Genomic DNA, 15,480 nt, shown 5'->3' on the forward strand with positions numbered 1-15,480 from the left:
TTAAAGACTCCAGCAGGCTTGTCTGTGTGAATTCCACCAGTTTGTTAATTTAATAATCATGTTTTTCACACCAAAACACATTAATTATCCTAATAGTGCTATAATTTCATGTGAGCCTCTGTGGCTTCGCATCTCTCACAGGCAGTTTAATCTTTTGAGGTTCTTTTTCTATCATTTACTTTAACATATTTTAATATTCTCTGAGGGAAGCTTTGATACTAATGCTATATATGTTTTTCATAATTTCTAAATTAAGGGATTCTGGTGCTTAGAACAAACCTTTTCTTCCATCCATCCATCCATCCATTTTCTTTCACCCTTGTCCCTCAGTGGGGCCGGGAGGGTTGCTGGTGCCTATCTCCAGCTAGCGTACCGGGCAAGAGGCGGGGTCAAACCTTTTCTTGTAAAACAAAATATGTTGATCTGCAGAAAGGTCCTTTTGAATTATGTGATCAAGCGTAAAATGTTTCAGATCACTGAAAATCAAATTTTCAGTGAATAATTTGTCAAAGCCACAAACTAGGTGTTCATTTTTCCTGCATGTTTTGTTATGCAGATAATGGACACACTCAGTTCTCTTTCTCGCTAAAGTAAAGGTTTCCTTTAAAGAACATCTTCTTCTAATCAAAGGAAAATGTGCCAAAACTGACAAATAGGTCACGGGTCAGCCTGCCAACCTGAAAAAAAGGATTTCCTTGACCCTGTATTTCTCATCAGCCATGTTGGCAGATGGTTTAACACTCACTTTAACCTCTCACAGGGTAAACGGGTATGTGCGATCTGTTTGTGTAAAAGATGAGGGACTAAAGGGAGGAGGGAGAGTTCAGCCCTGTGAATACTTCAAATGGAGGCAAACATTACTGTACAACAGGAACCAGTCAACGCTTGTTGTTTTGGAAAGGAGCTACATTTTATTATGCAGACAAAAGGTTTGCTCCTGACTCCTGACCTATTAAAAGGTCTGCAAAAATCAATGAGCGTGCATGTGAAGACATACTCCAGAGCCATCACAGGGCATTTAGGGGTTGTTGTTCCATTAGATATGTTCTGCTCATCTGCATGTCATCCATCAGTTATTCAGGTCTGGATGTCTATTGTGGTTGGTAATTAACTGTGGATAGCAATTCGCTGCTGTTAGAGTTTTGATTTAAAGTTCAACTTGCAATGGAAAAGAGTGAACAGTGGAATGAGTCAATAGGAGATGGGTATTACTAATCACCTTGTGTTATAAAATAAATTTCTTTGATTTTATCAGGATCAATGTAACCTTTTCCTCATTTATCTTTTTCTTAGTTTCAAGAAAGAAAAAAACATTTGGAGCAATGCCTAGCTGTACTTTGTTTAAATCCACCTCACCTAATGTGGTAGAACAGATGATTATGTGTCTGCAGGTATTATTTTCAAACACCTCAGTAATCTGAAGAGCACAGTAACACAGTATTGCTGACAAAATGTCATGACTGCCAGAATGATTTGAAATTTAAAGGTTTACTTCATTCTTGGCAAAGCTGGAGTGGATTGGTGAGACACGGTGAATCTGGCAGATTAATATAACTGGCAGACTCAACCACACAGGAACACTTTTCATTAATGAAATCAGCTCCCGAATAAGTTTCTTGAGAAGTTGACTGTTGGTATATGAAATTTATTAATTATTCCAATGATATGAAAAATTTCATTTTGAGTCATTTTAATTTGCTAAAGCAAGTGGTGTACGTCTGATTAGCATGTCAACCTTTCACCACTTTGAGGATTTATTTACTCTTCAACAAGACGCATTTCTTCTACATATAATGCAACTATTACCAATAACTTCTCAGAATCTCACTTTGGAAAAATCCATGTTAACGACACATGGTACACATGTAGACTAGTAATGAGAGGTAAATGACTCGAATATGGATGGGACATGTGAATATCACATCAGCCTGATATTTGGAACTAATGAGTAAATGAGGGAACTCAAATATTACCATCTAACCATAATACGACCATCTGGCAGCTGCTATAGAAATTATTAACAAAAGGGTCAATCTTTTTCTTTGAATGTTTTATTTTGAAGGCCTGAAGCGTTTGAAGCCTCTGACACAGAGGGAGACCAGTAGAGAAGAACCCCGCTGTACAGTTGCATAACAGTCTTATACATTTCAGTCAAAACCACATCCTGTCTTGACACACACACACAGATGTATTGGAAAAGTAAGCACAAGGGGGAAAACTTTAGTCTGTAATAGAAAGTAAAAAAAAAAAAAAAAACTTGATGCATAGACGCCTACTTTGAACCTTTCTTGCACTCTGTGGTTATCACTTACGTTATCTGACCTTTCAAATGTACCTGCTCTTTGCACTGAGTGCTTTGAAAACTGCTTACATGCATACTTACTAAGGAAATAAAACAGACATGTCTAAGAAAATAAAAATGCAGACGTATGTATTAATTTTTCCACTTCACAGCGTTCAAACCCAAAAACATGACCGTGCTAAACTCTGTCGCAAATGCAATGTTGTAATGTATCTACAAGGCTTCCTTTGTGCTCGGTGACCCTCACTTACTATTTTAAGTGGCTGTCAGACGCTCTGACTGGTGCTTGATGGCACTATCGCTCCACTCATGATTCCACCACTAATACCCCAAGGGCTCGTTGTAGACACGCCAGTTTTTACAAAATGGTGAAATTGATATAATAACTTCTCCTCGTGTGTGTGTGTGTGAAATAATTTCTCCTCCGTGCTCCACATTTTTTTTTTTCCTCGATGAGTTTTTTAAGTTCATCTCTCAGAAGCGCAAAGGGGATTTTCTGTTGTGATGCAACATTTACATAAAAAAGAGTGCTGTGTCCTGAAACTGCAAATTAGTTTAAAAATATTACATTACATTTGCAAAATTCCAATGAAAACGGCTATTAAGGTAAGCTCAGAATTATTACTTAGATGTTATTGGTAACTGCTCAGTCTGTGGTCTGTGCCTCGACTTCACACTACACACAGACATACAAAAGAGCTTTCAGCAGCACCAGCTAAAGGAGAGGCGTGGGTACACATGGAAAATATGCACAGAAGACTCCCTCCCTCTCTCCCGACCAACTCCTCTCCCTGCATTCCCTCTCAATCAAACAGAGCAGGTACTACAACAAGAGGCAGTGCACCAGCCCCTTCTATTCATTTCTTGTTATATAATAAAGCAGTAAAACTGAAATCTGACCAAACACCATTAATCACAAAGGTTTTGAGCGTTGATCTTAATGGACAGATTCATTCTGGGCATCTATGAGTGGTTAATTTGCCACTTAAATCCCACCTGTCTGTGTCAACCGGTCCATAGAGCTGAGCATAAATACAGTCGGTAGCTGTTCCAAGGGTTGGGCTGAATCCATCTCTTCATGCATCACTACAGCCAGAAGAGGGGAGTGTATGAGAATGGCTACACTGTGCAGATGCCATTATAAATAACATGTTTTTTCATAGATATGTCAAATGTGCTGGCATTACAGCAGATTGCCCTGCTTGTGTACTTGTGAAGTCTTTATTGTGTGGTTGTTTATGTGACATTACTTTTGATTTATATGGTTCTCCACAGGATTGAAAGTATTATTATAGCTGAGAGGTGCTAAAAAATTTTCCATTGACTACATTATTCTGCTGGCAAGCTGTAAAAGCTCGCCAGCCGAACTTTTGCAGAGTGGTTTTATTTTCCAGAAAATGTTTCAACATGAGCTGCATGATGGAGCAGCTGATGGCATTGTTGCTGGTCCTGGGTTCAAATCCTTCCTGCATGGAGTTTGCATGTTCCTCCCATGCACTGGTGCTGCAGTCCAAAAACATGAGTATCAGGTTAATTGGTTACTCTAAATTGCTAGAATTTGAATGTTTGTGTGCGTGATTTTTTGTCTCTATGCTGTCCGGTGATTGAGCCGACCTGTCCATGGTGCAACCTGCCACCTGCCCAGTAACTGTTTGAGATAGACACCAGCAACCCATCCCTATGTGTGAAATGTGGCAGTTTGACATTAAATTTTTTTTTCCCCAATCATCACAGCCGTTCATCAATGTCGGAGCATTTGTGTGATTGGATACGAAGACTGTATTTCTAAACAGTCTGCTTGATGTTTGTCTAATTTTTGTGTCCATCTCTCATTCTCCTCACACAAGTTAACATGTTTGCACATTCCACACTTTTTTAAGGCTTTGTTTCATTCCTTTGATCCTGTTTTAGTCCATCCCTGCTGGTTTAGCACTTCAGTGACTAGCATGACTAATTAGAGTAAGAAACAGGTGGAGTCACTCTGTAACAATCAGTCTTGTTTGTGGTGCAGGGGCATATAGCTCACATAAGGCAAACTCTTTGTTTTTGCAGGTTGAGCACCGGAAAGGGGGCTTGAACTTTTGACACGCACAAATGGAGCCTCTCTGCAACTTGCCAGACTCTGCGTAATGTTCTCCACATTGGCTTATGCGCGAGTTTAGTAAGTCAAACCTCTCCATCTACTTAAAGTAATTCAGAAAAGAAAAAAAAACAATATGTTCTGTCTTAAAGGTTAGTCATTTGGTTGTTACAGTGCTTTTTTATGCTTGTTCACACACAAAAATGCATTTTTTTTATTGCACACCAGTAAGCATGAACACTTCTTATAGAGGGTTGTGGTGCAACCTCCCAGTATGAATGTCATAGTCGCTGTGTTACAATGGGATACCACAAGGCAAGTTTGAGGATTACATCCACTTTATGATCAAACATCTTCAGTTCTCACTGCTTAATAAGATTTCTGTGTTGAGAGTGCAGGCAATCCATTTAATAAATAGACCTGGATTACTTGGTTACACTAGTCTCACTTCAAGACTTACTGTCAGAAACATATTTTTTAGGATCTAAAGCAGCACATTTTTATTATTTTTATTTTTTTACCAATTTACTGAAAACAATCAAATATATCAGATTTTTTGAGCTGGAATATTTTATGAAAAAAATCTTCGAATACACAAAATTTCCTCAAACACTAAACCGGGAGTACGTGGGGGTCTACTATTTTATTTAAATGCATTATAGGTGAGATTTGGACAGTTTTAATCCCATTTACGTAGTTTACAAAAAAAGTAACAAGAGTGAGATTAATAAGTACATCGTCACAAATTTGCTTCCTTTCAAAACAGAAGGTCTAGATATAATGGTAATATTTGAAACAAAAAAAAGGAAGTACGGATCTTTTCCCAGGTAAAGATGTGAATTTACCTGGGACTATTGCAAGGTCTGTTTTACTGACAGGCCTGGTATCCTCTTCTGCTTTTTTCAGAACTGCAAGTAAGTTAAAGGCAGAGCCTCTGTCCCAAGCAAAACTCTTTATTTTTCTGGTACATGTGACAATGTTGAAGCAGCCAAGTTTGTCTTTTTCTAGAAAGGGGAAAAGTTTAGTTTATAAGGTGTGAAGGACACAAGGGCACTCTGCACACCACACAAGAAGAGAAAAAAAACAAACGCTTCCTGCCATTTCATTAAAGCAATTTCAAAAGTGTGATGGAGTGATGCAACTGTAATGTTTCTTTCATTGATTAAAACCACGATACAGCTTGTAACTGATGGTTACAAGCTATAATAGCTTAGACTCCTCTCTACTTGTTGTTGTTATTTCAACGAGATTTTACAAGCTGTTAGTCTGTCTGTGCAAAATCAAAACAGACTCAAATACTTGATGCCGTATTAGTGTAGTAAAGTGGGCAGAAAATAAACGTTAACAGAGCTTTGAGTAAATCAGCTGAGGCAAAACTCATAGATATTCATCTCCACCAATGAAAACAAGAGGGTTTATTTAGTAGAAGCTCAGTGAGGCATGGACCAGTAACTCTCAATGACAGAGCCGTTCAGAAGCAAGAAAAAGAGGGTGAAATAACATTGGCTGGTTTTGCCTGGAGCGAGGAAAGCCACTTTATTAATGAGAATTTCTGAAGCGCTGACATGGAGGTCGTTGTGTGAGTGTTTCGTAGTCGTCGTGCCCATTGTTTAGGTCTGAGCTGCAAGTCTGTGTCGAGTTACGGCTGTTTTAATGAAATGGTCTCATGTATTGCTACTGTCGTGATCATGAGATTAGCAATTTTGACTGTTAGCAGAGTAGATAATAAAGGGTTCTCCTAATAAATTGATTACATTAGTGCTTAAGCTAATTCTCATGACAAAGCTATATTTTTTGACATAATAATAAACATGTTTTTAATTGCTACTTTTATCAATCACGATCAAGAAGAGATGTGGGAAAAACTCACAAATTATTCACTTTTAAATAAAATAAAATGTGATTATAATGCAGATAACCCTAACGAAAAAATCTCACAGAAATCTTTTGGAAAATGACGGGAATTTGTTTTAATTGAAGTTAGTCACACACGACGTATCTGAATGCATTCAGTATTTAATACTGAATACAGTATTAAGCAAAAATCAAGAAAATTAATAAAGATTTTTTTGCTGTTGTTTTACTTTGTCAGCAGTAAACAAAAAGTTTTTAAACTCCTCCACTTGGTTTTAGTTTAATATTTTCTAAAAACTTAAAAAAAGAAAGTATCAAACTGACTTGAGATTAAGGTGGAATCATTTTCAATGAATAAGGAAGCTTAAGCATAATCATAAGCTCGCTTTCTGTTAGAGTTTAGTTTACTCAACTTGTTGGAGGCTGTATGAATTGACGTTTTTATGTGAATCACATTCTCCGACATTTACAACTTGGCATACATAATTTATTTCTGTGTGTGCCACATATGTAATTACTGGGTGCACCTTGTCTATCATCGTGCAAATCAGAGCGCTATAAATTCAAGTTTGTACATGGTGCTATTATCCTGTCTGCAACACAAAGTTTAAAATATTGCTGCTTTTCCTTAGACGGGTCAGATCTTGTCTCAAATCCTTTCGATCTGAAACACTTGTCAACCAGGTTCTAAATTGTATATGTAGGGTTTAGACAAAGTCCTGGATCACTCCTCAAGTTGTATCTTTAAACATTGATATTGGCAGAGAAAATAATCCAATAGCAGTGATTTCTTGTTTTGTCTCTTTGGATATGACGTCTTGACTTTGTGCAGAAAGAGTCAGTGAGTCAGACTGAGGGCGAAACTTAGACAGGGTGAGGGAGGAGGGGGAAGCTTGCTGTGACGGCCTTTTCACTCTTCATGAATGGTGATCTTCGTCCCACTCAGCTTTCTTGGCGACTTCAAAGCATCAATCTCAGCTGAGTGATTTGCCCTGTTTTGTGGGAATTTTGAATATTCAACAGGACCTCTGTCTTCTCATGTGAGCAAGTGGATTGTTGTTCTGTAGATTTCCCTGCTGGTGTCTTTGGCTTCGGAGCTACGGCTCTATGAACTACAGTTTTCCTCAGCACTCCTGCTTTAATTTTTTATATTTTTATATTCATTCAGCTGAATTCCAAGTAAACACAGAGAATTAATAAAGGTGCTACACTTTGGTGCTACATTCTTCTTCATTCCTACAGGAATTTTATGTTTTGATATTGTGCTTGCATAAATTCATTCAATTAAAAATAAAGTTTTAGTCCTGCTTACAACATCAACTTGTAGTTTAGTCAAAACCACAGGAAATGTTAATGGATCGTAATCCAGCACACTGTTTCCCCTTTATTGGTTTAGTCCATCCAGACCGCTCATATTATCAAGAACATGTTTACTCTCTCTTGCCAGACTTGCATCTAAAAAAAGGAGAAGCAGTTTAGTTTAAATGTGCAGCATAGCTGGAAAGGAAAGCTGGGTGTGTTTTCAACTATATATGGAAAAATCCCCCGGAAATGTCCCAAACATCACAGTACTGGTGAAACAAAATGTAATTTGAACTTTTGTATTCATTATTTAAAGCATTAGGTTTTCATCATTTTAATCAATACAGTTCAGTTAATTTTTTTTAAAAACTCAATTAATAAAGGTTCTCCTCGAGCATTTTCTGTGACAGGTTCTGTTCATTATATACATTCAAGTCTAAATTAATTCAGTCTAATTCAATTCAATGCAACACAGAAAGAGCAGTACTTCACAGCAATGGTCCCCAACTCTGGTCCCCAAGGCCCACTGTCCGTCTCGCATGTTTGAGATGTTTCCCCACTCCAACACAGCTGACTCAAATGATTGCATTACCTATTTTTTTTGCATGCCTGCAATTGTTACAAAAGCTTGTTAATGACCCATTCATTTAAACTAGGTGTTCAGCAGTCAGGGAAACACCTAAAACATGCAGGACAGCGTGCACTGAGGACCAGGGCTGCTGACCTCTGGTTTACAGTGCAGTGCAATACGCTACAGAACATTACAGCTAATTTTTTTCTGTCCTGTAGTAACACAGTACAGCCTCAACAGACCTTTATCTATGAAGAAAACCAGCTGATTGCACCATGTCTTCATTTTAAAGGCCTCCATCCTGAGCAATGACTGAGGTTTAGAATCCTATCAATGCCTCTAAGCCTTTTTGTAATCTGTCAAAAACAAGTGATCTCAATGTGCCAGAATCTGTCCATTTACGACGACAAGTTTAATGCTCCTTATTTTGTGATTTTTTTTTTTTTTCTGACGTTTAAGACCTAAAGTCTGATCTTTATCCTGTTGGATGATGAAGATCACATTGAACCATTCGATCTAGACAGCTGTGATGCCATGCTAATAATCTACTCTTCAGGAGTCAATGACAGCAGATTTAACTGTGAGCTGCTGAAAGTCCTCTAGATTTCACAGAGCATAGGATCACTTTAGCTCCATCTGAAACTTTGTTCATGATACGCATTCCATCTCTGCACAAGGTAATTCCATCATCTGTGTCCCGCCACGGCTTTTTGTTTAACAGGTTAGCGCTGACTTTTCTCAGTCATCCATCTAATTTTTCTTGCTGTGTGATGGAACATGTGTTTGCCCTTTTAAAGTCCTTTCTGAAATTAAGAACTTAACAAATTTCCATGGTGCATTTCAATACCGGCGCAAGTGTTCATGTAGCATCTCCGTTTCAGAAGCAAATATTTTTCTTATGCAATGGAGATAGACTTCTTTAAGCAGTTAAGGGTTATTATTTGAACTTTTACTGTGACAGGCTAGAATTTGTAGTGCACATAATCGACAGAACAAACTGAAAATGACCTCCCTGTTTCTCTCAAAGCGAAGGAGCCAAAGTAATACATCAACAACTGCTCTGATAGCTCAAAGCCAGGCACTGAGGGCCATGAAAATGCATTTTACACATTTTTCTTGTCTACAGCAGACATAGTTCACCTCAATGTGCGTCGCAGCTGCAGCACAGTATTTCTGTTTGGCTTTTGCAATAATAAATTGGCCTGAAAATTATCTCTGGGGCAAGAAAAAAGTTACAAATTGAGTAACCCTACTTCAGTGTTTTTTAAACTCTTTATTAATGAATCAGCTTTAGAATAATAATTATACATTTGCTAAGCCCTCACAGATAAGAGACGGTGTATGGAGGTGGAAAGCCTCCCATGTCTTTCCTGTTTATTTGAATTTTTGTATTTTTATTTGATGCTGAAAGAAAGTTTTTGTTTGATGTATTATTTGTTTCAATGTGTTTTTTTTGTTGTTGTGTTCCTTTATTGTTTTGTAAAACACCCCAAATTGCAGGTACTAAATGTGTTCTTTGTTGCACCTGATCTGCAATCTAGATACTCTCAAGGCTTTTTTACAAAATAATTGAAAGCTTGTGTTTTATCTCTAAGAAGAAATTAAAGCACAACTAATCATCTTGAAAAGCACCTTCATAAATTAACCAGTTTGAAGACTTTTTAACTAATCTTGGGACAACAGATGTGCTTTGCTGTTTAAATTCTAACCATTAACTAGAGGCAAAGAAAATAGGCAGGGGAGCGGTAATTTGCCTAAAAATAGGCCTCACAAATGCCGTGTCCCACTTGCAACCCCCCTCTGTGTGGTGGCGTGACCCCCACCTGCAGAGCCGGCCACTCCACTGAACTTTCCCGTTCCCGGCCTCTGGGCCGAGTGGGCTGTCGCTCCGGAGTAGCTCCACGCTGGGCATTTGATGGAGCGCAGAAGAGTGTGTGAAGTGCACTGACCCGTTCACATCGCTCCCCATGCACCGAGACCCCAGAATAGGCTGACTTATCATATGTAGCACACGGCTCTGCACAAATCAGACGTGACAGTTACAGGACTGGTGGAGCTCCAGAAGGAAGAGGTATCTCCTGGGGGCTGCAGTTCCCACCCAGTCAGTGTGTAAGAGGGGGCAGGTGGTGGGTGGAGACGCCCATATTGTGGTTGTTGGTTTATTCTCATATCAACACGTTTTTCAGTTTTGTTTTCCTCTTAAAGTTTGATTCAGAATGCTGCTAGGGAGAAAACATGTTTATGGTTTGTGTGGTTGTTGTTGGGAGCTTGATCCAATCTGTCAACTTGGTCATTGTTGTAATTTGTAGCATGCATAAATTGTTCTCCGCTGGAATTTGTGCCTGCGGTTCTACTGTTTCTACCAGAGTTTGGTTGAGTTTTACTTGCTGGTGCTGGATTAGTGTGACTTTGCCAAAGCCGAGGCTGTGCCTGGGGGTGTTGGCTCTAATCGCCTCTAATCACCTGACGTGTGACGGCCTGATCCCTGTTGCATTTTCACCCCTCACTGGCCTGTATGAAGAACTTAACACGATTCAGCCCACATATGAACTATAAAATCGCACACTCGGGTGCAGATTAATACACGGCATTTGGGGTTCAAAAGACATCTGTGGGTGGCTTTAGTTCAATAGTCACACTAAGATGAGCGAGGGTCAATGAGAGCTTGAAATCCCTTTGTTTCATTCATTGCATAAGATTGGAATTTCAGACTAAAGTTATAATTTTCTGACTTTTATTTAGGAGAAAGTTACAACTGCAGTGTACCTAATCTCATTTAGCTGATTTCTGTAGATACAGAATTGCCTTGTTGCTGAAAGTGTGCTATATAAATAAAATTACCTGACCTTAATATAGCACAGAAATTAAGAAACCCGCCTGTCTATTTATTGGCAACAGATGACTTACCTAGTTATACTGTTTAAGTGAAATAAAAGTTACTGTATGCTTGTTGTCTAAAATACACCCACTGAAAATAAAACCAGCTGTTTCCCCAGAGGGAGAGGTCTAAATTGGACATAATGTTTTATACATGAAGACAGGGGATGGGAATGTAAACAAATTAAATTGCAAATAGACCAGAAAACAAAAAGTGCACAATTATCTTTCAGGCAGTTGTTACAAATTTAGGTGAACAAATGTGTGGTCTTGAAATCCACTTCAAAAATTTGAATTACAAATAATTATAATGATAAATGCCAGAAATGCCACAAAAAACAAAAGTGTTCATACAAATAAAATGTATCCTTGTCATAATGGTGTTGTACCCCTATTTAATGAACTTAGGTAATAGGTAATTCTTGTGTAACCAAGTGACCATCTGGGCCCCCTCTCTCTTCCACCGTTATATTACGAAGTGGAAGCAGAAGAGTTTTGGAGAACCTGCTCTAAACTGGATTTTGTCTTAGCTGCCTCTTTCTTCTTGGCATCAGTCAGACTCTCTGTGCCTCACAGGACTAATACCAGTGGATTAAACCCGATCCTCTGCACATTTTCTTTGAAGTCCTTAGTTCCACATAAAGTTTTCATGTCCTTTCAGGAAGGTTTTATATTTGTAACTGAGTTTCACGCTTCATTCATTTTGTAGTCAACTTCACGGCGATGGCTCAGTTCCTTTTTGCTACGTCTGCTTCTTTTCATTTTATCTGCCTTTTTAGTTTGCAATGTATTTGTGTGTGTATGAAATAACAGAGAGGACATGTGTGGATCTACTCAGCTGTTGCCTCTGCTGTGAAGCTGCCACAGAGCTGGACGAATAACACAGTGAGAGAGCAGCGAAGTAACACCCTCTTCTCCCCCCTCCTTCCCTTTTGTCCCAATCTTCTTTCTCCATGTCTGTCTCTCCCAGGCTGTCAGTGTGGAGGATTGCTGCAGGCTGCGAGGCAACTGTGAGAAGTTCCTGTGAGTGCTGAGAAGTAGAGTGGGAGTCACACGCAGAGAAGGAGAGGACCCGAACCTTTTCACATAAAGGATTAAAAAAAAAAAAAAATAGCAGACCTTCTTGAGCAGGAGGCAGCACCTCTGGGTTTGGGAGGAAGCCGGAGCTGGCAGGATGGTTGTGGTGGTGTGGCTATCTGCAGAGCGGGCCTGGCAAGCTGTTGTTCTGGTGGCTGGACTTGCATCTCTGAGCTGTGGTTCTGATGGTAAGCGTCACGCAGAAAAACATCTTGTAATTCCTCTGTATTTATGCTTGCACCATTACTGTTATGAATGAGGTAGCTCTCTTTTTGAGCTTTGATATCCATTCTTTTGTGAGACTCATCATGCTGATCATGTTTTCTCTTGTTTTGCTTGACATCACAATGAGCCGACAGGTTGATTGTTACTTCTGGGAGGTTATCTATCAATTTCTCCCTTCTGGTATTGATGAGGGATAAACTCCATTGAGAGAAATGATTGGAACCCCTCTAATTATTTAAGGATGGACACTCGGTATACATTGAATGCCAATATGTCATTGTGCTCTAGAGGCTTATGACACCTTAAAAATGATTCTTTGCCCTTGAAAAGAGAAAATTATCATGTTTTCAAAATGACTAAATTGGGCTCTGGAATTTTGTATTCTATAGCCACATATCCATCCGAACATAAATCATGTGTACTTGACATTCAATAAAACTCAAATTTTCAATAGAATTAATTTCTCCTGCATATAAATCAATACCTTTTTTTTATTGTTCATTAGAGAAACTTTGTTTTGAACTACAAAGTACAGACATTTTGTAGATTCATTAATTAGTCAAAAAAAAAAAGAAAAAAAAAGAGTGAATCCCCCGAGTGAAGAAGATTATTGTTTGCAGTGATGCTCACACAGTTCCATGCCAGGTCGTAAAATTATCATTTGGGCTCCACATGTTCCAACAAACGCAAAATGTTTATAGACGTTTCCATAAAAAGATGAACTAGAACATTTGGGCCTGTGACTCTCTGCTTTCTCGTTCAGTTCTTTGTGTAAGTTGATTAAAATCCACAAAACATTTTAAAAAATCTTGTTTTTATGCTTTTTATCTCATTCTTTTCTGTTTACTTAATTTCATTTCTATTATGTTTCATACTTAATGAGCTGTATCTTATTTTATTCTTCTGATATTCTTTAATGATCCAAGTTCCAACGTTTTCTTCACGTGTCAATTAGCTTCTTTGTGTTGACTCTTCCAGATATAGAAGCTCAGCAGGGTTCAGATAAAGTTGGTGAAAAATGTTGGAAATAGTGATATTGACCTGCATGTTACAATAAGCATAAATTCACGGCTTGCACAAAGGCTCTCTGTGCTGAAATTGTGTCAAAACTAAAGACCAGCTGTAAAATCCCGGACTGACGGTGTGGCTCTGAGCTAAATGTAACTTTCACAGTTGGTCAAGAAATACCTCAGCTGCTGATGAATGCTCCTTCACAGAATCTCCCAATCTCTTCTGGATGGACCGGAGTAAGAGCTGAAACTCTCAGTTAGGTCTGAAACTCAACAGCCACCCAAATATATCAAGAGTGTGGAAAAAATAGCTCAAAAGAAACATTGATTTCCACTTTCCCAGCAACAGCTATGGGAACCAGTGGAGGATGAGGCTTATATTTTTGCCTTTGCTGACTAACAAATAATACCATGGGCTGAGGATCTTAGATTTCTTTGCAAAGTTGGATTCCACCATGTTTCTTTGTGATCCGATCTTCAAAAGGTCACCCTAATGAGCTAAACATGTGGGAGGTTGCCATAAATCTGGGCAGCAAGGTCAGTTTGCCACCTGTTTCTGTAACCTGGTGAGGTTCACTGAAAATAGATGAATGCCAGCCCAGTCATTCAGAGGTGGTGCAGCACAAAACTAAAACATTTGCTACCCCAACCTGGTATCATCTTTAGTTTTTTAAAATTATGTTATTCAAATCCATTTCTCTCATTCAGAATGTCAGGCTATGAGATAATCTGTGTGGATTTTGTAAAGGGGAAACCAGCTGGTTATGAACCCTTACAAGTGTTGATGCTTTGACCTGCCAATTTTATCTGATTGTGATTTCTTTTTAAGCACGCCAATGAAAAGAAAAACATAAAATTGCATTTTGAAAGCCTTCCCCCTGTGAGTGGTTTTAAAAACCTCTGTCAGGAGAAGACTACGTGTCACACTGCATGTGTGTGAGAGTAGTTGCAGTTTAACAGGATTTCACTGTTTTAAAACTTTGCCAAAATGTTTGGAATTGACATTTTAAACTCTCTGTTGCAGCTTATATAAGCAATTAGCATGGTTAGCTAAAAATCACTAAAACAACAGTTTCGGTTTGTTTTCCTTGTGAATGTAGATCCTTTCCTCTGGTATTCCCAAAAGGCCACATCCCTTCCAAATCCAGCATGTTTATAACAGATGGAGGTTGTAAAAGCTCATGAGGATAAAAGAGAGAAACTTTGCAATTCAGCTGCCTTATTATTTGCTGTATCTTCTTACCCGCTTCTCCTCAGTCTGAATCAACTGACATGCTCCAATTTTTTTTTTTTTTCTTGAAAGCAGCTTTCCACACCTTTTTGTTTTTAAATGTTTAAGTTTGGGACCGCCCAGTTACTGGTCAGACCCAATCAAGCTGAAAATGTAATTGTTACAGTCTCCAGGTGATTTCTTAGTAGCTACTTGACTAAATCCAGCAGCAACTGCAAATGTCAAAAAAAGATCAGGTTTCTTTATCTCCTCCACTGTCCTGCATTGATCCTTGACATCACATGTATGAGCAAAACTCACAGACCTCCTGTTTACAAAAGTGAAGTGTTTTTTTTCTCCACACAGTTTTAAAACGTCTTTTGCTATCTAGAGGCACATTGAATATATCTTTATCTGTAGGAGCGTGTTGTGTGTGTTTGTATGTATGCGGTGGATTCCACTGACTGGAAATACACAAGGGAAGAGAAAGGGATAACTATGATCAGTGTGTTATTTGCAAATAAAACAGCAGTCTTGTTTTTTTTTTTTTTTTCACATTAAAGACCACAATATGAGGAGGAAACGTTTCTAGTTCTGGATATATCTTGAATTCAAATTGCAGGTGGGCTCAGATTTAGATGGCTGTAGATGACTACCATCAGAGGTTCCAACTGAATCTCTTGAATCCAAAGCAAATATTCAAACTTTTCCATACCAGTTGTTGGGATTCTCTTAAATTACTATGTGACTTTGACACTTCCTTTCGAAGATGCGTGTGGAAGTTAGTGTTATGCAGCAAGGTCAGAGTGCAGCGTGCCGTAGAGGTCCAGCATTGCAACGCGGCAGCAGTTGGTCTTCAGCAGCACTGGGCTCCTTCAGCCTTCTGTGAGCTGCTTCCTGTCAGGATGTGAATATGGTTCCCCTCGCACAGAATCTGATCCTAGTGCAGATGTGCTTTTCCAGCAGTCAGTC

At 38.8% G+C, this 15,480-nt stretch overlaps 1 protein-coding gene across 3 annotated transcripts in view; it reads left to right on the forward strand.

Moving 5' to 3' along the window:
• Positions 1-15,480, forward strand: part of bmpr1bb (bone morphogenetic protein receptor, type IBb) — a 51,940-nt gene that overhangs the window by 21,563 nt on the left and 14,897 nt on the right. The window contains exons 3-4 of one of the 3 annotated variants that reach the window (XM_008424250.2): positions 4,355-4,463; positions 11,957-12,251. In XM_008424250.2, the coding sequence (XP_008422472.1) occupies positions 12,161-12,251 (91 nt within the window). In that variant the 5' untranslated portion in view covers positions 4,355-4,463; positions 11,957-12,160. Of the gene's footprint in view, positions 1-4,354; positions 4,464-11,853; positions 11,872-11,956; positions 12,252-15,480 lie in introns of those variants that run through there. The other 2 variants (XM_017307683.1, XM_008424251.2) reach the window with 2 other exon arrangements.

Source organism: Poecilia reticulata, linkage group LG12 (assembly GCF_000633615.1).
Source record: "Poecilia reticulata strain Guanapo linkage group LG12, Guppy_female_1.0+MT, whole genome shotgun sequence".
Taxonomy (NCBI): Eukaryota; Metazoa; Chordata; class Actinopteri; order Cyprinodontiformes; family Poeciliidae; genus Poecilia; species Poecilia reticulata.